This window comes from Neurospora crassa, linkage group VII (assembly GCF_000182925.2).
Source record: "Neurospora crassa OR74A linkage group VII, whole genome shotgun sequence".
Taxonomy (NCBI): domain Eukaryota; kingdom Fungi; phylum Ascomycota; class Sordariomycetes; order Sordariales; family Sordariaceae; genus Neurospora; species Neurospora crassa.
This window is the reverse complement of record NC_026507.1, coordinates 1,635,889-1,656,948: the sequence shown is the minus strand read 5'-3', so window position 1 is coordinate 1,656,948 and position 21,060 is coordinate 1,635,889. Positions and strand designations below refer to the sequence as shown.

Genomic DNA, 21,060 nt, shown 5'->3' with positions numbered 1-21,060 from the left:
GTTTACCTTGCTAGATGATTTATTTATCCACAAACGTGGTAAAGGGTAGAAGCACTATGCCGTCACCGGGAGCATATGGACCGTCTCGTGAACGCTCGCTGTTTCAGTATATCATCCCAACCTCCGCCAGTTGATCTGTGATGTTGATGCCTTTTCATCATGTTGTTCCCGCGCCGCCAAAAAGAGAGCTGTCTCGAGCATTCGTTGATATCCCCACTTACTATACAGTTGCTACTGTATAACTCGGGTATAGCGTACCATTGAGTCCCCCTCACAATGCTCCTCACGGGTGCCAAAGGGACCTCATGGCTCGCCTTCGCCTCCGTGGTCGCGGCCCTAGGCCAGGAGCCCATCATCTCCTTCGACAAAGCAGCGGGTGCTCTCCAGATTGCTGGTGGCAAGATCTCCAAAGGTCAAATTCGGGTGGCCAAGAACGAGTACTGGGGCGTCATTCGCGCTGCTGGTGATCTCGCGCTCGACTTTGGCCGCGTCACTGGCATGAACTACACCCTTTCCAATGGCGAAAGAGGTGCCAGTCCGGCCGTTTACACCTACAACCCGGTCGATAACATGAACAACACTCATGTAAGTACTTGCGAACACCAAGAGAGCCTGGACCGCCGGTTCAAGTTAGGTACGTAGGTAGCTGACAGCTCAACAGTACAGCACCACTGGAATCGCAAACTTTACCGGACCTGCTTACTCCGACCCCTCCCCGTCCGATACCGTCATCATTGCCGGCACAATCGGACATTCCGAGGTTATCGACAGCCTCATCGCCTCCAAGAAGCTCGATGTGTCGGCCATCAAGGGCAAGTGGGAGTCTTTCACCAGCCAGGTGATCAAAAACCCCATCCAGGGCTGTTCTTCAGCACTGGTTATTGCTGGAAGCGACCCTCGCGGAACCATCTTCGGCATCTACGACGTGAGCGAGCAGATTGGCGTCAGCCCTTGGTATTTCTGGGCCGACGTGCCGACCAGGCAGAACAAGAACATCTACGCCCTCAACAAGAAGAAGGTCCAGGGGCCGCCATCTGTCAAGTACAGAGGCTTCTTCCTCAACGACGAGCAGCCGGCCTTGACCAACTGGGTCGAGGAGCACTGGGGGAGAACGCCCTATGGCGCCGGCTACGGGCCTGCCTTCTACGGCCTCATCTTTGAGGTTCTGCTTCGTCTCCGAGCCAACTACCTCTGGCCCGCTGTCTGGGGAACCATGTTCGAGGTGGATGACCCGGGCAACCAGCCTTTCGCCGACGCTTTCGAGATCGTCCTGGGTACCTCTCACACCGAGCCCATGATGCGTGCGCAAAACGAGTTTGGCCATTTCTACCAGGGCCCTTGGGCGTACAACCTGAACAACGAAACCATCGATGATTACTTTCGCTACGGTGTCCAGAGAGCCAAGCCCTATGCGCGCAACAGCTTGTGGACGATGGGCATGCGCGGCACCGGTGACACGGCCATCGAGGGTCTCGGTGTTGACCACATTGTGGACATGCTGACCACCTTGGTCCACAACCAGCGTCAGATCCTCGCCGAAGGGTTGGGTGTATCCGACGTTACTACCATCCCGCAGGCGTGGTGTCTGTACAAGGAGGTCATGACCTACCTCTTCGCCGGCCTGGAGGTCCCCGACGACATCACTCTGCTGTGGGCCGACGACAACTGGGGCCATGTCCGCCGACTTCCGCTGCTCAACGAGACCGCTCGTGCCGGAGGCGCTGGTGTTTACTACCACTTTGATTACGTCGGTGACCCGCGCAACTACAAGTGGATCAATACCGTGCAGCTTTCCAAGACGACGGAGCAGATGCACATGACGTATGCCCGCGGCGCTGATAGAATTTGGATCGTCAACGTTGGTGATATGAAGGCGAACGAGATCCCCATCAACCACTGGTTCGACCTGGGCTATGACATGGAGAGATGGGATGTTGACAGCACCGAGGAGTGGGCCAAGACCTGGGCTGCCCGCGAGTTCGGCTCCACGTATGCCGATGAGATTGGCGATATCATGATCAAGTATGCCATGTACGCCAGCAGACGCAAGTTTGAGCTCGTCGAGCCTCAGACCTACTCGGTCATCAACTACAACGAGGCCGACGCGGTTCTGCAGCAGTGGGCTGAGCTCCGTGCCCATGCTCAGGCTGTCTATGATAAGCTTGACGAGGCCTACAAGCCTGCCTTCTTCGAGATGATTCTTCATCCTGCCATTGGCGGTGAGGTCGTCCACAGGATCTATGCGGGTGGTGCGAAGAACTTGCTGTATTCTGGCCAGAAGCGCAACTCTGCCAATGAGGTGATCAACCAGGTTTTGGCGGCGTCTGACGAGGACTGGCAGTTGCAGGAGCGCTGGGATGCTTTGCTCGGCGGCAAGTGGAGACACTTTATGGATCGTACGTTGAACTCTTGTGGTCAAAAGGAATTCGTAGGAGTTGTGCTAACCTTGGACTGGCAGAAACCCATCTTGGATATGACGGCTACTGGCAGCAGCCTATGAGGAACACCTTGCCTGCCATGGTGTACGTCCAGACACGTTTTGTGTCTTTGGCTGGCCACGTTGGTGTCGGTGTTGAGGGCTCGAACGCAACAGTCCCGGGTGACGACAAGTACCACGCCAACAGCGGCAACAACCTCTCGCTCCCACCCATGGATCCCTATGGCCCGGCTACCCGCTATTTTGACGTCTTTTCTCGTGGTACCAAGGACTGCACCTGGCAGGCGGCTCCATGGCAATCATGGGTCAAGCTGTCGCAGTACAATGGCACAGTTGGACCCAAGGGATCCGATACCCGCGTCCAAGTCTCGATTGACTGGTCCCAGGCGCCCAAGGCACCTTTTTCCAGCACCGTGAACATCAACGTCACGAACTCGTGCGGTGGCGGGCCCATGGTCCAGGTCCCCGTGCAGATCCGATCCGTGCCCTCCAACTTTACCAAGGGCTTCGTCGAATCCGACGGGCACGTCGCCATCACGGGCGCCCATTACTCGGCCATCATCCCGCCCAAGGAAAAGTCGAAGCTCAACGACAAGGTAACTTACCACACGCTGAGCAAGTACGGCCGCAGCGGCAGCGGCGTCGGTCTCGTGCCTCTCAAGACGGAGAAGTTGACCGTCGAGACCGCGCCCGCGCTCGAGTACGACCTCTACTTGTTCACCAACCACACCAAGGCCAACGTGACCGTCCTCATCTCCCCAGCACTCAATTACCTCGGCGAGTGGACTCCTCTCGAATACGGCATCTCCTTGTACCCCGCCGGCGCATCCACCCCGTCTGAACCGAAGATGGTCCGCCCCGTCGGTCCCACCGTCGGCGCCAACATGCCCGAGGGCTGGGGCTACGCCGTCGCCGACAGCGCGTGGGGCACCGTCGGCAACTACACCACCAGCACCTTTTCGGTACCTCAGGAGGGCGCATACAAGCTCCGCTTCTGGGCGCTCATGCCGGGGATTATGGTGCAAAAGATCATTGTCGATATGGGCGGCGTCCGCAAGAGCTTCTTTGGCCCGCCCGAGAGCTTCGTGGTTGGCAGAGACCAGGTGGGGAGGTATAACCAGACCAGCTTTTTGGCGGAGGTTGATACGCTTGGTGGGTTGTATGAGAAGCAATAGAATAAGGGTAGATGGGCATTGTTGGATGCTTCGGCCGAGGCATGAGGTTGATAAATAGAAAAATGAAGCTCTAAAAGCAGCGAGTGCGTTCGATGTGTTCAGTGTACCTATTTCTGTTTCTTAGTGACATGACCTTAGGGCCATTGACACCACAGCTTGTGGATGGATGCCCTGCGCAAAGATGGAGGTCGAGATGAACGAATGGCGGTGTTCTGTGGACTTCCCTTGTTGCAACTTGAAGCTGAGTGGAAGTGGAAGAGGAAGTGATGATGAGTGATGCCCGATGCGCTGTAACGCTGTTCCGTCATTGCACCTGTCAGCCACTTGTTCAACGCTGGCTGCAGCTGTAGCGCTGTGGTGAAACAAAGTTTAGCCTGTTTCAGTGGGCAGACCCTCGCCAGGGCGGGCAGCGCCAGGGCTTCCACTTACGCTAACATCCAAGTGGAGCCTGCCACCTCAGCAAATCGTTGTTGCAGCAACCAGCGGGGCCCGGTAAACACGCTTGTGTTCTTCCATTCCACTTCCCTTCCATTCTTCCCTTCCTGGAGCCGGCCGCGGTGGTGGAAACTTCCACTTGGATGGAATCGATTTGTAGGTCCAGGGCATCCATCATTCTCTTCTCCTCTCCTTCTCTCCCTTGCGTCCTGCATTCATCCGTTCTGCATCACGGGTCCGTCGCATCCATAGGTTGTTGTTTTGTTCTTTACTCTTTTTCTTATTGTTTACTCTTGCGTGACCTACCACCGCCCCTCCATCGTCAACATCCATTGGATCGCACATCACCAACAACTCAACCATTCAACGCCTTGGAGGGACCAAGTACTATAACGAAAACCTACTACTATCGTACTACGACAGACAGGCAGACAGACTACATTTGCAAACATAGCCCACGACATTTACGACACGACCGACCTTACAAAGTACGCGACGACGACGACGACGACGACCAAAAGAAATCACCTACCTGTATCGCTCTTATTTCTTTCTTTCTTGGAAGACACGACGATATCCCGACCCAACTGCCACTCTCTACTGCCTGCCGACTTACCTAGCATTCCAATACACATACTATACCGGTCCTTTGTTTTACCCGGGCCCTCGCTTTGCAGCCAAAATCTCTACAAGAAGGACGCCGGCTGCGGACCAAAGGACAAGAAGGTGGGCCGAGCCGGCTACGGACATCAGCAGACAGACAGGTCGAGGTGCGAGGATAAGGAACCCCCAAGATGTCGGGCTATCCAGACCCGAACGCTTCGTCCATTACGGTCGCAGGTATGTTTCGCAACCTTGTGCGGTCCGTGTCATTGCTTTCTTGCTTGTTGTTTTTGTTTTGCTTTGTTGTTCAAAGAGGAATGCGCTGGCTGACTTCAAGTATGCTATAGTTCGTGTCCGACCGTTTACAATTAGAGAAGCTGCCCAACTGTGAGCAATACCACTGTCTTACACATGACGCGCTCGACAGACTGGACGAACCGAGGCTGACAGATGCCATTGCATACAGGGTCAGAAGAGATGAGGGTACGGTATTCCTGGGAGACGGGTCGCTGGCGGCCGCGCCAACCCCAAAACTCAACCAGAGGGGAATCCGGCCGGTAATCAAGGTGGTGGACGATAGATGCCTGTAGGTTCGCTGTTCTCTTCCCTTGAGGCAGGACTGATGAGGTATCCAAAACCAGAGATGCTAACAAGTCCGCCGATGCCAAGTGTTTTCGATCCTCCAGAAGATAACCCAATTCAGAAATTCTCTCGATCAGTCGTGCCAGCGATGGGCAAGAAAGTCAAGGACCAAGTCTTTGCCTTTGACCGAATATTCGACGAGAACGCCTCCCAGGTGGAAGTCTACGAAGGCACAACCAAGGGCCTCCTGGATAGTGTCCTTGACGGCTACAACGCGACTGTCTTCGCTTATGGCGCCACCGGCTGCGGCAAAACCCACACCATTACCGGAACGCCACAATCTCCGGGCATCATCTTCCTCACCATGCAGGAGCTCTTCGAAAAGATCAACGAGCGCAGCGGCGAGAAACACACCGAGGTCACACTCTCCTACCTTGAAATCTACAACGAGACGATTCGGGACCTGCTCGTGCCTCCTGGCAGCGCCACGAACAAGCAAGGGTTGATGTTGCGCGAGGACTCGAATCAAGGAGTGAGCGTCGCCGGTCTGACGAGCCACAAGCCCAAGGATGTGCAGGAGGTCATGGACATGATAGTACAAGGCAACGAGTACCGCACCGTATCCCCCACCGCCGCCAACGCGGTCTCGTCACGCTCACATGCCGTCCTGCAAATCAACGTGGCGCAAAAAGACCGGAACGCTGCCGTCAATGAACCCCACACCATGGCCACGCTATCCATCATTGACTTGGCTGGAAGCGAGCGCGCCAGTGCAACCAAGAACCGCGGCGAACGGCTGCTTGAGGGCGCCAACATCAACAAGTCCCTCCTCGCGCTGGGCAGCTGCATCAATGCGCTCTGCGACCCGCGCAAGAGCAACCATGTCCCTTACCGAAACAGCAAGCTGACGAGGCTGCTCAAGTTCAGTCTAGGCGGAAACTGCAAGACGGTCATGATTGTATGCGTGAGCCCGTCGAGCGAGCACTTTGACGAAACGCAAAACACGTTGCGGTACGCGAACCGGGCCAAGAACATCCAGACAAAGGTCACGCGCAATGTGTTCAACGTGAATCGCCACGTCAAGGACTTTTTGGTCAAGATTGATGAGCAGATGGCCCTCATCAACGAGCTCAAGGCCCAGCAGCGCGATGCCGAAAAGGTCTTCTTCGCAAAGTTTCTCAAGCAGAGCGAAAAGCGCGATGCCGTAGTGCGAGAGGGCCTGGCCAGGCTGCACGCCGCCTACGAGCATGCTGAGAAGGACCGCACGGAGGTGATCGGACTCATGAAGCAGCAGCGCGCTATTGAGAGGAGGATCGGTCTATTGTCGTCCTGGATTGCAGCCTTTGATTCCGTTTGCGATGCCCGCGGGTGCGCGAGTGAGGAGGAGATGCCTGCTCCCTTGACAACCATCCGCAGGACCGCTGTCGGGATCCTAAACGAGCTCGAATCCACTAGAAACCATGTCCACCAGCGTCTTGGGAGGTGTAACTGGGAGCGGGCCCTTGATACAGCGCTTCAGCACAGCATTTCGCAGTTACCTGCTATGGGCGGGAACAGCGAAGGTTGCAATACTGAAAGGGACATTCTCGCGCGGGAGGCGGAGTTACTAAGAACAGGATTCATGCGCGATGCGTACCACGAGGTAGTTGAGCAGGATAAGGCTGGTGATGCAGCGATCTTACAGACATTACTAATGGCGCAGTTTGAGATGATGGCGAGCCTAGAGGAGTTGTTGAGGATGGAGGAGCGACAGGCGATGGAGCATGCGAAGGCGATGGTGAACAGGCTGTTGGAGACGGGACTTCAGGCGGTTGGCCAGGTCGTCAAGCCTGATGGAAGTCTTCCGACGGCTGGGTACCAGGGAACAGGACTCAGTGTGCCCAAACTGAGGAGGAAAAGTGGTGCGATTAATGGCGCAAAGACGATTCCCCAACCGATGTTTTCCGCCAGCGCGGCGCTGACAACGGCAATTCCGACTTCGACTGAGACTGCTATGGACATCTCGACGGAGCCGGAAGCGGATGTAGAGGGGCAACTGGAGAGCTGGGACGGGGAGAGCGTTCCTCATCTTTCACCAGTAAAGGCCAGAAAGGTTGCTTACGCATCATCCAAGAAGGCCGGCACCTCGTTTACATTCACGCCCGTAAAGAAGAAGCATTCTGTGCGATGGAGAGACGACGAAACAGAAGAAGGAACACTAGCCGACTTTGAGAAGACGCCGCAGAAGTGGGACTCTAGTCCGGGCGAGCCTGAGAATGGCATTTCGCCTGTTCGACCGCCGATGCCGAGTTACCTTGGCGGCATGAAGAGCCCTCCACCTCCACAGCGCGACAATACCGACGAGGACGTAGAAATGGACGACGGGGCCGGCCCGGCATTGTCATCGATCCCAGATCTTTCGGGGCTATCTATCGGCAAGCCGAACCGGTTCCAGGCCGGATTCTTGTCCAAGTCTAGGACTTCACTGGCTGGATCAACCCCCGGAGCGACTATCACTGGTAACGGAGTACTTCAATCGCAGCCACCACCGGTCTTTAACCTGAACCTAACCAACAGCAATAATTCTATTTCACAGCAGAACGGAGGTGGCGAGGAGAAACCAACGCAGCCGTTGAGGAGCATTCCCGTAAGTCGAGCAGCTAATGCCTACTCTTCGCCGATATCATACTCCGCCAAAACGTCGAACGCGGCTCCTTCAACAACGAACACGATGAACAGCGGCAACCACGACGGAAGCCCCAAGATTCCACAACCGCCAACTACGTCCTCCTTACAACAAGTTGACGAAAACCAGCCACCCGTCACCGCGCGCAAGTCATCGTCTCGATTGTCACTCGGCTCGGCCATTCCGCGCCGCCTCTCTACCTCACCCCGTTCAGGTTCTGGAGGCTCGACGGACTCGGATAACTCCCTAGTCATCGACCCCCTCAAACTCAGATCGGCCCTGCAGGAGAAGAAACGTCGCGACAGGCTTAGCTTGATGTCGGGCACCGCAGCGTCGATCGCCAAGGCCAAGCGAAGGGCGTCTAGCGCGGCGCCACTTCCAAACGGCCCTGGTGGCGGTAACGGCTCGGCTTCGACTCCAGGGCCAGCGGTGTCACGACCGAGCATCGCCAAAGTCTCGCATAGGGCCAGCATCGGCCACGGCAGATCGAGCATCGGCGGTCACAGAGCCAGTTTCGGAGGCAGTCTGCACGGAAGAGCCAGTATGGGCGCTCACCACCGGGCTAGCATCGGTGCGGGCGGCCACCCGGGACTTGGAGGAGCTGGGCGGAGAAGCAGTATGGGCGTGGGCGGCGGCCCGCTGGCTAGCGCCACCAATGGTATTTCGAGACATCGGAAGGGCAGTGGTCTAGAAAAGTCGGCTGCGGTGGCTACCACTAGGAAGGGAGGTATTCCGTTGCCGACTATCGCGGGGTCGCCTCCTGTTAGAAGCGGGACGACAGGGTTGGCCGCTAGGAGGGCCAGTTTGGGTCCGAATAGCGCGTGGCTGGTGGAGAGTGGGATGATGGGGCCGAAAAGTGGCATTGGTTTGACGAATGCTCAACCTAGGAGGATGGGGATTAATGGAAATGGAAGTGGCTTCGGCAAGGGAAGTCCAAACGGAGGTGAAGAAGATCACAATTCTGCGTCAGGGACGATGGCCGCGAATAGGCTGAGCGGGTTCGGATCATTTGATGGTAAGAATAGGAGAATTACCATTGGGGCTGGGCCGATTGGTAAGAAGTCGAGCTCTTCCCTGTGGCAGTAAGGATGGGGGGAGCGATCGTATTGCACAGCGTAATTAGCATGGAAGCAATGCTGCTGGATAAGGGTTAAGCGTCGTCACTTTAGGTTAGATGGGTGTTTGCATAGCATTCATTTCCTGTCGTTGTATATTTCTTTGGTCGGAGGTGTGGTGAAGTTGGAGATGGCCTTCTGGTTTCTTTCGTCCAATACTCCAATGACGGTTTCTGCATTGCTTGGCAGAAGGCTGCGAGTCATAAACATGTCCCTGAGTACATGTTACTTGTATATACTTGGCGAAATTCTACTCACGATACCTCTTCAATTGGTAGTGCACCGATGACCGATGGTGGTGGTGGTCATGTTGATGATGAGGGGTATCACGTGCAATGGGTGTGGCTGAGTCTGACAGAGAGACGCTACAAGCCACAGTTACATCAAGTAGAACCCAGCTTGCTGCTACCGTACTGTGGCTGAACATTTGTCGTCCGCGCGCGTCGCTGCGACAGCCGCCGCGGTACCTAACGAACCAAAAGCTCAATTCAATTCATTCAGTCGGAGTTCCATCATCGCCAACCCACCAAGAACAACGAACCATTCCCATCCCATCTTCATTTGACGCCGACGACAACGACCACCCCACATCGTACTCGTCCATCACCACTTTGACTCTTGCCAAAGATAATCTGAACTGGAGTAATCTTTCTTTTCTATCGCACAAACAACGACAGATCAATCAAGATGGGCAAAAAGAAGAGAGGACACCCCGACGTCGAGGAGCTCCTTGCTCGTCCATGGTGTTACTACTGTGCGTACCATCTGCCTGAGCTATTTGTTTGTGTATCTTGACTAATACGCTGCTTGGATCTGCCCAGGCGAACGTGATTTTGAGGATCTCAAGCTCCTGATCTCCCACCAGAAAGCCAAGCACTTCAAGTGCGACCGATGCGGCAAGCGACTGAACACGGCCGGCGGTCTCTCCGTCCACATGAACCAAGTGCACAAGGAATCGCTCGACAAGGTTGAGAATGCGCTGCCCAACCGTCAAGGGCTCGACATTGAGATCTTCGGCATGGAGGGTGTCCCCGACGACATTGTCCAGCAGCACAACCAGCGCATCATCACAAACTTTTACACAGCACAGGCCGAGCGCCACGCCGCCACGGGTAACCCCCCGCCGGGACAAGCTGGTGGCCAGGGACCCGCCAAGAAGATCAAGATCGAAACTCCCGAGGAGCTGAAGAAGAGGTTGGCGGACCACAGGGCAAAGGTCGCGGCGATAAAGGCGAATGGCGGCGTGCTACCGGTGCCTGTTGTTGCGCCGAAAGCCCAGCCTGCTTCTGTGTCGCCGGTTACTGGACAGAGCCCGGCGCAAGGCGTAAGTTCTCACACCATTATTACTTGTAGACGAAGCTAACCTATCCCATTTGCGTCAACAGGCATCTCCTTTTCCTCCACCGCAACCAGGATTCCCGTACCCCCCACCCGTCGGCGTCCCCGGTGCCTTCCCACCCCCAGGACAACCAGGCGTCGTCGGCGCATACCCTCCCGTCTACCCCCCTCCCGGCGCGACACCCACACCCCCCGGTGCGCCTGGCGGTCCGGGCTTCAATCTTCCCGCCAGACCGACGGGCGGAGCCCTCCCGCAGAGACCCCCTTACTACAACAACTACAACGGTGGCGCCGTGCCGCCACCAGGTGCATACCCCGGCGGAGCCTCGACTGTCGATGAACTGGTGTCTGGCGCGGCGAGGCAAGGAGGAGGAGGGGCCCAGGGCGATGAGATCGATCAGCTTATCCGTGCTGCGGAGCAGGGAAGCAAGGCGCCTGCCAGGGCGGGAGAGGACTCTGCTGGCGGGGAGAAGAAGGGTAAGAGTAAGGATAAGAATATGCGCATGGTATATGGGGATAGCGAAGTCAGTCCGGAGGAGAAGATGGCGCTGCTGCCGAGATATGCGGTTTCTGCGGCGTAGGGCCTCTCCAGGAATAAACAGATGGATCTTGGCCCTCTATTGAGAAAAAAAGAAAGCGATAGGGCTATTGAGATGGTATTTCAATCTACCCTCGGTGTTGGTATCACTGGTATGTCTTGTATTGTTCGAGGTAAACATGGCACACGGGGGGGGATGGTGAATGGGCGTCAAAAGGATATTACTGTTCTGTTAAACACTAGGTATGTCAATCTTATCGAGTTGTACTTTGTCATGTTTAGGGGTTGTGATCAAGGTGATGCCAATGGCAGGCAAGCCCAGAATCGCGGATGCATTCTCCCTTGCTTTTTTTGGTTTACAGAGCCAACTTTGGCCCCTTTCACTCGATGACCATGGGTAAGGCCATCTGGGTGATTCTCTGACGGTTGCGACAAAAATAATACGGCCTGATCCCGCATTGAGTGTTTACGCTCAAAACAATAGCTGCTGACTGGAATGGCATAGCTATTTACAAGCTCCAATCCCCCCCACAACAACAAAACCTCCAAACAACACAACAGCGTTGGGGCCCTACATTCATATGAGACATGCCATGCCGAAGGTCTGGGTGAACTGTGAAGCTACAGGGGGGTCGCGCGTTCTCGTTCGTTGGATTGTTTTGACCCCACATTCCCAAACTGGAAAACAAACAAACAACAACAACGGATGAACAATTCCCACACAGCCTGACTGTCTGTGCCCGCAAGAATCAGAAGAAAAAAATGTCGATTCAAGACGTGGCAGTGATGCGAGTTGACGGCATAATTGATTCCGGCTTGCCGTGAAATCTTTAAGAAGTCCCGAGTCCTCTTACAATGTCCTTGCCCACCAGTCCTGCATATAAAGGAACCTTGTCACTTTTCAGAAGGAGAACTGTGAACCGATTCGCTCTCTGCCTCGCTGCCAACTGGCTGATAACATTGCTTTTTCTTCTCATACTGTCCATCCGTTTGCATTGTGTATCCTTCCACTTTATTCATGTGGGATTATCCCTCGTATATCTTTCCATTTGTCTTCAGCGAGTTTTCTCAACAGACAAAATATGACAGACCACAACCAGGATATCGATGAATTGAACCTCCCCATAGCGCTGAGACGCACACGCCGAACTGGGACGGGAACTGTGCGCCGCACTCCTTGTGTTTCCGGTGTAGGGCGGGGAAGTGCGATCAAAAGGAGTCTTGCAGTCGCATGCACAAGAGAGGTATCACCACCTACTCCCCCCACTACACCACGGCGAGACTGGAAGAATAGGATAACAAAGACCGCCACCGTCCGGGGCAACAAAACACACTTGCAACTTTCTTCGGGCGCTGTCAATGGTTTGGCGGAAGACGAGCTCTCGTCAACTGGACTGACACCCATGGTCCGGCGCACATCGTTGCAACCCCCCTCCCCAGCGCCAGGCTCCTCAAAGTGCACATATAAGAATCACAACACAGCCACGCCATCTCCTCGACGGTCTGCTCCCACAAAATTAGCATCAACACAGCAACCCAGCACCTCCAACCAAGCAGATCTTAGCGCTGAAGCTGCCTCTAGCCACATTCTCCCCCTTCGCCAGAGCCACCACAAGCGCCACCACACCATCCAGACCCAACGCAGCGCTTCTCTGAGCAGCACTTCAGGCGAGGAGAAGATGAATCACGCCTACACCGAATGGCGCAAAAGGGAGAGGGAAGCGCAGGAGGAGATTGAAAGGCTCAGGGCCGAGTTGAAGGAGAAGAACGAGACGATTGAAAGGTTTCATCAGGACGACGAGACCGTGGAGTTGGAGTTGCCTCTAGAGTTGGAGCTCGACGGTGGTGGGATAGTGGACGCTGAGAGGAACCCTGCGAGGTCACGGGAGTTGGTGGAAATGGAGAGAGAGAAGGCGGAGAGGCAGACGGCTGTTATTCGACAACAACAACAACAACAACCACGTTCGCCAGAAACACCTAACAATCTGACCTTTCACACCGCGCTGTCAATGAGGCAGGGCGAAGATCTGGGGGGAAATGGAGGGGAAGATGGGCAACAGCAGTACATGACTTTGGATCACCATCTCCGGCATCACGACCCCGGCTCAGGATCAGAAACGGAAGCTCTTAGCTTGACAACCTCACAATTCAGCGAGGCTATTCGTGCCCGTTTGGATTGTAGCACACCCCCTCCCTCGGGCAGTCGAGCACGTCATCATCGTCTACTTCCGAAGACAACGACAGCAGCGACAGCAACAGCGACAGCAGCAGGAACAACAAGACTCTTTCCTACCCCACGCACCACCAGCCCCATGACCATGGCCACGACTACAGCTACAGCTACAGCTAGGCCCGTAATACCCATCAACAAACTAACCCCAGGCACGCAACTCCCTATAACACCATGCTCCAACTCCCGACATGGAGCAAGGTCGAGGTCGACATCAAGTTCTTCTTCGCGACGAACATCGGAAGCCACCACCATTCACAATCTCCACCATCTCCACCATAACCACAACGGCGGCATGAACGAGGAGGAGTTAGAGGAAGCCACACCAACCCGATCATCCAACTCAAACAGAGGAGGAGGTTTCCCAACAAACCCCGAAGAACAACAACAACTCCAATCCGCCGAAAGAATCGCAACCCTCACCACCCAAAACACCACCCTGCAAACCTCCCTCTCCCGCGCCCAAAGCTCCCTACGCGTAGCCCTGCAGCTAGTCAAGAAACTCGAAATCGACAGCGATCGACTGCGCGGCGAGACGCTCTTGCTCCAGCGGGAAAAGAGGGAGTTGTTGGAGGCCGTCAGGGAGATGCGCTCCGAGTCGGAGAGAGGAGAAGAAGTGCTAAGGGAAAGAGTCAGGAGCGCGCTGGAGAGGAGAGACGAAATGTGGAAGGGGCGGATGAAGATGCTGGGAGAGGGGATAGTGGAGGGAGTCAGGGGTGCTTTTGAGGAGGTTATTCAAGATGTGTTGATGGATTCGGGGGTGGGGATGGGGATGGATGAGATGCCGCCGGGAGTAGAACTAGAGGGGCTGCCGACGGCGCGGATGTCGAGGAAGAAGAGAAAGAGAGGGAGGGACGAAGAGGAGGAGGATGCTGATGAGGAGGAGGAGGTTTATGAAGAAATGCAAGATTGGGAAGGTGGAGATGGTGCAAGTTGTGATTTGGGAGCTGGGAACTCAGGTGCTGGTGGGAGTAGTGGTCGCGGTAGTTATGATGATGGGCTGGAGGATATAGAGCGCCGGACTATGAGGGTGAGGGAAAGGATGATGAGGAAGAGAAGGAGGAGGACCAGTGGTTTCGGTACGGAGGAGGAGGAGGATACAGATCCTGACGCTTGAGAGATTAAGGTTAATCATGTCTGGTGTCTGGTGAGATGGTGTTTCAGGGCATATATGGCGTTCGTTGGAGACCTCATTGACAGGCGTTAGGCGTTGGTATTTTGGACCACTGTCCATGGTACACTATCATCTTTACGTGGGAAGATGTGGGGAGGTCAGTCTTCATTTAGAAGTTGACGCATTATTGTCTAAATCGAGCTCTACCCTTTTTGCCATTATTGAGGCATATTTTTCCCACGAGTCCCATGCGGACCTTCCCGCAATAACAACCTGACGCAAGCTGTATCAGCTGTACCTGTGGAAAACGCAAGTTCAACCTTTGCTCATCCCAAACCCAGAACTATCTTGCAAGAAACCCCCTGCGATGGAAACAGAGCGTTCGCAACCATTTTCCTTGGGTGAACAAAACCCCTGGGGTGCTTGCTAATTCCTCATTCGCGACTTGTCCCAATTCACCCCAGTGATTCTTTGTCTGAAATAGAAAGGACAACCCTCCACTCGCAAAGTCTATGGAGACAGGTCTGACTGGTTCTTCCCGCTCTTGTAGACAGCCGTCTCATCCACCATGAGCAACATGCCGAACTCCAAATTATCTCTCCTTTCCTTGGTGAAGTTCTCAAGGTTGTAGCGCTGCCTGTGATGCTGTTTGAGAGTCCTGAACTGGGCGGTGTTGACTTCAGGTGGGATTGGCAAGGGCCAGTCCGGCGACAGAGGGGTGTCTTGGTCTGCTCGTATTTGCTGAATCATCTCCAAAACCAAGCGCCAGACCTCTTTACAATGGTGCAGTGCGTCAGCTAGATCTGATAGTTTGCGCACATGCTCCGCATAAAGTCTCTCTCTGGAATCCGGGGGACGGGCTATAGCCGCTTCACGGGCTGCGTTGACAAGTGGCGGTGATGGGCCATGTGGCCAGATGCGATCCTTTGTCTTCCAGGTCGCGTGGAGTACCGGTCCTATCTGATACTCAGGAAGGGGAACAGTAATGTAGCTCCTTGTTGTGGAGTAGAAAGTCTTGAGGCCAAATGTGTTTCGTGTAGCGGCAGGGACTGTAACTGTTGGTTAGGCGAGAGATACTCGTCCGGCGAACGGGGATAAAAGCAAGGTGAAGGAAACACGTGCCGGTCCATGTGGGCCGAGGGGGAATTCATGGGGTGAGCAACTTACCAGAAAAGTAGCTGGCCGCATAGTTTGTCACGGCTTTTGCATTTACTCTGTCGTGGAGAATGAAATAGACCGTTTCGATGTCAGATAGCTGGTAAATAAATCCCAGCAGCTCCTCCGGGCAGAATTTTTGCCTCGCATGTCCGCGATTGTGATGTTGCAAGCACTGAAATACACTCTCGCTCGACCCAGCCTGAGGTTGTTTGTTCCCACCGTAAACGAAAGCGACCTTTCGGATCCCTTTCAGGTCTTCACGGACCCGCCTGGAGTGGATGTGACTGGCGAGAGGGTTCAAATCGACGAGTTGGTTTCGTGGGTGCCAAAGCCACAGTTTGCCCGATTTGTCGACACCGAATTCGAAGACCACGAGATCCGTGGCGGCGTCAATCTTGCACCAGTCGTTCGGGCGGACTGGAATAGGCAGAAGAAGTGGCTGAAGGGCGCTTTTGAGGATCGCTTCAGCCGCGACAGGAGAATCGCGCGCAACATCCTGGATATTTTCTATAAGGCGGTAGCCAGAAGTGTCGCCTTTCTTGTTCCTGGATTTCAGGACCAGCTTCCATGTGGCCGGGTCAACCTCACGACGTGACGCGTTAACGAAGTGAACCTGAGGCTTCCGGAGCGCCTCGTGAAAGATCATGATTTGTATTTCCGCGGGGAGCCGCCCGAAAAGCGGCCATGCCACTGCGTCAGGCTCGGCCTTTTTGGGACTCATGATAAGAGTATGTGCCGTTTTTGCTGCTTCCGTGTAGCTGAGACGAGGTGCCGAAAGCCGTTTGTCGAGGAGATAGAAGGTCGACGAGAAGTATTGGAGAATGTGATGATTTGGAGAGGACTTGCTCTGTAAGATGGCTACGGATTGTGCCGCTTGTTCAGCACTGGGCTGGAAAGAAGAGACTGAAGAATAAATGGGGTGGCACGAACCGCCCCAACGCCATTGCTTGTCTGACAATTTTCTGTTTGAGATCATCTTGATCGGGAAGCGAAAATCGAGTCAAGGTTGGAAGCTTGACTGGTCAATTCTAGTCAACTTGGTTAGATTTCAAGGGCCTGCTTGGTTTTCGATGGTCTGTGTGGGGTGCAGATGCACGTCCAGATGAATTGATGATTGAATGTGGGATGGATACGAGTAACATCTCGATTTCGAAAACGATTTGTTTCCATGGAGGAAGCCCTACTCCGTTCAGATCAGCCATCCCGCTTCTGACTGTCTCTGGCCGTAGCTCCTTCCTTGACAGCCAATGGCTTCCTTCTGTGTTTGAAGATATCACCTCTCCTGTATTGTGGGGTTTTTCATGTACAGTATTCCCGTCTGGTCTCTTGGAAGGTGCAATGGGGCTTGAGGATTTTGGTGGGCTTTGCTGCAGTATTTAAGCAGCCGTCACGGTGAGGAACCGTCAGTTGGCCTAATCAACCAACCCACTCCCTTCATTCTACCCACGAACCGTGAGCAACGCTGGAAAACCGATTTGCAGTTTCCTGCCTGAAAGACTGAATAGCACGCAGCAGGTGCAAGTGGCCATGCACAATACTTCGCCGGCCCCGGGCAGACACTAACGACTTATGAGCAAGGCAAAAAAATCCAACAATAAAAACGCCAAATCATTTGCCCTTGAAAACAGTACTTCATTCTGATACCAACAAATACAAACACATGCGCCGCCGAAAATGACGAGTGTCCGTCCAGATACTGAAAATCGGTTGTGTCGCGATGGCTCATTACAAAACCCTACTTGAGTGCTGCATCTGGCGCGTTTTATCATCAACAACCTACAACAGGTCGCTAGGGACCTTGGCGCAGTTGGCTAGCGCGCAGGTCTCATATCTAACTATGATCCGGTGTAAATACCGGAGTAATCCTGAGGTCGGGAGTTCGAGCCTCCCAGGTCCCAAACTTTTTGCAATTTTTTCACTTTCTTTTTACCTTCACCACAAATCTTCTTCTTTCTCTCCTTGAAATAGGCTCATTTTCCTTCTCATCTGGTCAATTTTTTTTTTTTTTTACCCCAGGTTGTTCATATTGTTCCGCAGACTGTACCCCGAATGAATGCAGGCACTGCTGTTTTGTCAAAGAACCAGTAGATACTTTCTTCCAGCTTGAAAGTTGGCAATGTTATTATAATTTCAAGTTGACAAGATCTTCTTGTGGCTCGTCTCAAATATGACTATGCAGTAAACCCTTCTCGTTTCTGCCTCCCCGATCATGATATATCCGATCTCGTAAATTACTTGCATACACGTTACACCATGGTCCACCATCACCAGGCTCATATCCCCACGGCCTACATCAGCTCCGCAACATTCCCTTTTGGAAGCCTCCCTTTCCCTCCAAACTCCGAGACTCCCTTTAGCGAACTCTGATCCAGCAACTCAAACCTCGTCCCCAAATCCCTGACCTCATACACGCCCAGCGCCCCACTCGCATCGCCCACAATCAACCACTTTCCATCCGGACTAAACTCAAACACGGTAATCTTTTTGATGGCCTCAAACTGCCCAAAGCTCGCAAACCCGCTCACCTTTGCCGCATCCGGCCACTTCCAAACCTCCTCCGCCGTCGCCACGTCGAGGATGACAAATCTCTGCATCTCAGGATCGCAGTATGCCACGAGCCGGCAGTCTGGCGACACACACGCCTGCACGTTGGGAATGGGAATGAGTCTGGTGGTGTTGGTAGGCATGTCCCATACCAGGACGAAGCGCTCGGGCGTGGGAACTCGCGTTTGTCTGAACTTGCCGCCGGGGAGCGGGATGTTGACGTGGCTGGCGGGGATCCAGATGGAGACGGTCACGCTGCCGTGGGAGACGAGGACGGAGGGAAGAGCCGTTTGTAGTTGCGTGTAAGCGGGCGCGCAGAAGCGGTAGGCTTTGTGCCGCTTCGGGTCGCCGGACTCTTGGATGTGCGAATGGATGCTGTTAACGGGACTACGGGCCTGAAGTTTGGCTTCTTGGACAGGAGTAAGATGCCAGGCCACGAGGAGGATGGTTGAGTTGATGTCCCTGGGCGGGTCGCCAGGTCTGGGGCCTGCGGCAGCTATCAGGAAGGGTGAGTCGTTGGAGAAGGCTAGCTCGGGATACTTGGGAAGAAAAGGAAGATCAGCCTTTGTCAGATCAATGCAGCTGCTTGCATCTTCCCAGAAGGGCTTCTTAGCGCCCGGGTTGCGTGAAAGAAAGTACCGATCGATCCGGTCAGCCCCGGGCCGGTATATTACAAGGGGGGCGTAACTGTTGTCAAGTTTGTGGCTGGCAGCCCAACGGTGCGCTTCGTCAAGAACCTGAACCTTCTTTCCGGATCCTCCCTTGGTGAAGTTGTAGATCTCGAGGTCCAACCCAAAATGCGTAGTGATGCCTATAAAGCAAGGGGACGTGGGACCTTCGGATAAGATTGAATGGCTCCGGACAAAGTACTCTCTTGAACGAGGCTGCGCCGGTACGTACGATTTGATCTTGATGGTGCTATGCACCGTGTTCTTCGCAATCGCCCATATCTTAACTGTGTTGTTGGAATGCTTCGTTGCCAAATAAGAAGCTGTTGGCGAACAGTCGATATGGAAGACGTCGGAGCCTTTGCCCTTGTCGGTAAGATGTCGTACAGGCACAAGCTCGGCTCGGTGTGATTGCGCAGTTGCTGTGCTGCTTTTATATGCAGTGACGTGATCTGTTGACTTGCCGTGGGACCATTGAGGTGGAGGACTGAGAGGAGTGGTGTTTGCTGGCCATTGTTGGCTTTGGGCTTGGGGCGTTGGTGACCAGCGAGAGTCGTGTATAGTAGCCGGGGATAAGGTACTTGTACTTGCTGACAATGTGCCAGTCGATATTGTAGCTATAGACGGCGCGGCCGTTGATGGGAAGATCCCACTATCGTAACCGACGCGGTAGGCCCCTGACCCCAACGACCCGGATGATTGGAGGTTGGGGAAATAACCTCGCGAGCTTTCACCAGGCGATAAAGAGGCTCCAACAGATCCAGCTGTTGCAGCGCGTAGCATTTGATGTGATAATTTTGGTGTGGATGTAAACCTATATTGTTCGGGATTTTGAACTGGCTGAGGTTCGGACCATCGGTCAGCTCGCAAATCCTGGTGTGGTACATAGCTGGCTTCAAAAGGTTCGGATCTCGCGGATGGAGAACCTTGGTCCCAGCTTTGTTGGCTAGAAGGGGGCGACTGTGTTCTTTGTGAGAACTGTATGGATGTAGGTGACTCCGGTGTTGGGGCATGTCTCGAGGGATCCAGAGGCGTATTTCGAAGTCGTGGGGATACTTGCTGGGGTCCCCTCCTTGGACTTGAAGCAGTCGATGCAGGGTTCTCCCCGCCGCTATAGAAGGGAAGCGCTATGGCTCCGGTTGGGTACCATGGTCCCGCTGATTCGTAGACGCTACTTATGATATACTTTGGCGATGACTGTCTTCCTTCTTGGTGCGTTGGGCCGGTAGGAGGTTTCACCGGTTGCTGTGAGTCGAGGTCTAAAGATCTAACGCCGTTCTGTACAACATCGACAACGGATGTGGACGTTAAATTATTGTTTCTCGGCTTTGTTAGCGGGCCTTCGCGTGACATTGCTGAGATTTCATGTTACTCACAGGTCTTTGAGAGGGCTATCGTCTTTGATGACAGGGGAATCAGCACCAGTGGTTTCCAGACAGTTGATCACGGCATTCATGTATGGGTCGAGCCAAGTGTTCCTATTGTCGAGGCCTGTCAACGCAGTATGACTGCGTAACCGGTCTACTTCGGTCGTTATCTGACATTTGGAGATTTTGGAGTCGCTGGTGTCGGAACTGGATGGTGACCTAGGTAACAAAAAAAAAGGTCAGGTTAAAGAGCATCTCGGGTGAAGAACGAAGTGAGGCAAAACTTACTGATGGTAATTCACAACATCAAGGACAAGTCCCAGCGCACGCCGATACGTCTCAATGTCCCCTCGAACCTCCGCCATTTTTGCCTTTCCTGAGGATACCCATTCATCTGTGCCACGACACTGCATTAGAGTGTCCTCTATCCGACTAAGCACATTACCGCAATCCTCCAGAAGCGACAGTACCTGCGCTTGCAATAAGAGAGGAATGCTGTGTTCGTCACGCAGCAGCTCAAGCAAAAGGCGCATGTCGGAAAGCTCTCGGGTAACTGAAGAAAGGTCCGCATGCGCGTTTCGAACGGATCGTATAAACCGTGTAATTGTGCCCAATGTTGTCGATATGCCGGCAAGGATATAATCGACAGGCCCGGCAGCGCTGGCCACCGGACGCCAGTGACCGGGCGGAGACACCTCCATGTTCTGGTAACGAGTCGAGCACTTAGATGAGCATCAACTGGTATTTGACCACTGCTGGTATAGTTGGAACCGGCCGATCTTTTACTCTATTCGGGATATCGCCTAATCGTTTGGGGGTCCTAAATGGTGTCTCGGATGAATGAAGTTCGAAATCTTCTTGTAAAGAAATGTCTTGAAAACTGAAAAACCGGGGATTGGGTCGTAGAGCATTCGCTTCCTGCCGAAAACCTATTGGAGAAGATCAACTTGTCAACTGGGCAATGTGTCTGCTGGGGACAGTCCTTTTTTTTGGAGAGGAAAATGGAAAATGGGTTGCATAGACTCGATCGTGTAGTCAGAGCAGAGTTGGGGACAAAGACGTGGCTTGGCTTCGCAGGGCGGACAAAGAAG

General features: G+C 54.0%; 6 protein-coding genes and 1 non-coding gene across 7 annotated transcripts; 5 read left to right on the top strand and 2 right to left on the bottom strand.

The window, feature by feature from the left end:
- Positions 1 to 276: 276 nt before the first annotated feature.
- Positions 277 to 3,696, top strand: NCU06143 (hypothetical protein; the record flags this gene model as incomplete). Its single annotated transcript, XM_954912.2, has 3 exons — positions 277 to 585; positions 662 to 2,396; positions 2,459 to 3,696. 3 exons carry the CDS (start codon positions 277 to 279, stop codon positions 3,610 to 3,612), a joined length of 3,198 nt encoding a protein of 1,065 aa, XP_960005.1. The 3' UTR covers positions 3,613 to 3,696.
- A 436-nt stretch (positions 3,697 to 4,132) lies between these two features.
- On the top strand, positions 4,133 to 9,304 carry NCU06144 (kinesin). Its single transcript, XM_954913.3, has 4 exons — positions 4,133 to 4,887; positions 4,998 to 5,037; positions 5,117 to 5,236; positions 5,320 to 9,304. The coding sequence occupies exons 1-4, from the start codon at positions 4,842 to 4,844 to the stop codon at positions 8,981 to 8,983; spliced, it is 3,870 nt and encodes a 1,289-aa protein (XP_960006.3). The 5' UTR covers positions 4,133 to 4,841; the 3' UTR covers positions 8,984 to 9,304.
- A 164-nt stretch (positions 9,305 to 9,468) lies between these two features.
- Positions 9,469 to 11,163, top strand: NCU06145 (RING-6). Its single transcript, XM_954914.2, has 3 exons — positions 9,469 to 9,766; positions 9,834 to 10,336; positions 10,398 to 11,163. The coding sequence occupies exons 1-3, from the start codon at positions 9,700 to 9,702 to the stop codon at positions 10,929 to 10,931; spliced, it is 1,104 nt and encodes a 367-aa protein (XP_960007.1). The 5' UTR covers positions 9,469 to 9,699; the 3' UTR covers positions 10,932 to 11,163.
- A 787-nt stretch (positions 11,164 to 11,950) lies between these two features.
- NCU06146 (hypothetical protein) lies at positions 11,951 to 14,441 on the top strand. Its single transcript, XM_954915.2, has one exon. It carries the CDS (start codon positions 11,971 to 11,973, stop codon positions 14,233 to 14,235), a length of 2,265 nt encoding a protein of 754 aa, XP_960008.1. The 5' UTR covers positions 11,951 to 11,970; the 3' UTR covers positions 14,236 to 14,441.
- A 301-nt stretch (positions 14,442 to 14,742) lies between these two features.
- NCU06147 (hypothetical protein) lies at positions 14,743 to 16,111 on the bottom strand (the record flags this gene model as incomplete). Its single annotated transcript, XM_954916.1, has 2 exons — positions 14,743 to 15,287; positions 15,400 to 16,111. 2 exons carry the CDS (start codon positions 16,109 to 16,111, stop codon positions 14,743 to 14,745), a joined length of 1,257 nt encoding a protein of 418 aa, XP_960009.1.
- Positions 16,112 to 17,182: 1,071 nt separating this feature from the next.
- Positions 17,183 to 17,288, top strand: NCU15324. Its single transcript has one exon. It is a non-coding gene; the product is annotated as a tRNA-Met (tRNA).
- Positions 17,289 to 17,676: 388 nt separating this feature from the next.
- On the bottom strand, positions 17,677 to 20,334 carry NCU06148 (hypothetical protein; the record flags this gene model as incomplete). The annotated part of the gene is made up of 4 exons (XM_954917.3): positions 17,677 to 19,254; positions 19,417 to 19,869; positions 19,979 to 20,188; positions 20,258 to 20,334. 4 exons carry the CDS (start codon positions 20,332 to 20,334, stop codon positions 17,679 to 17,681), a joined length of 2,316 nt encoding a protein of 771 aa, XP_960010.3. The 3' UTR covers positions 17,677 to 17,678.
- Positions 20,335 to 21,060: the final 726 nt, after the last annotated feature.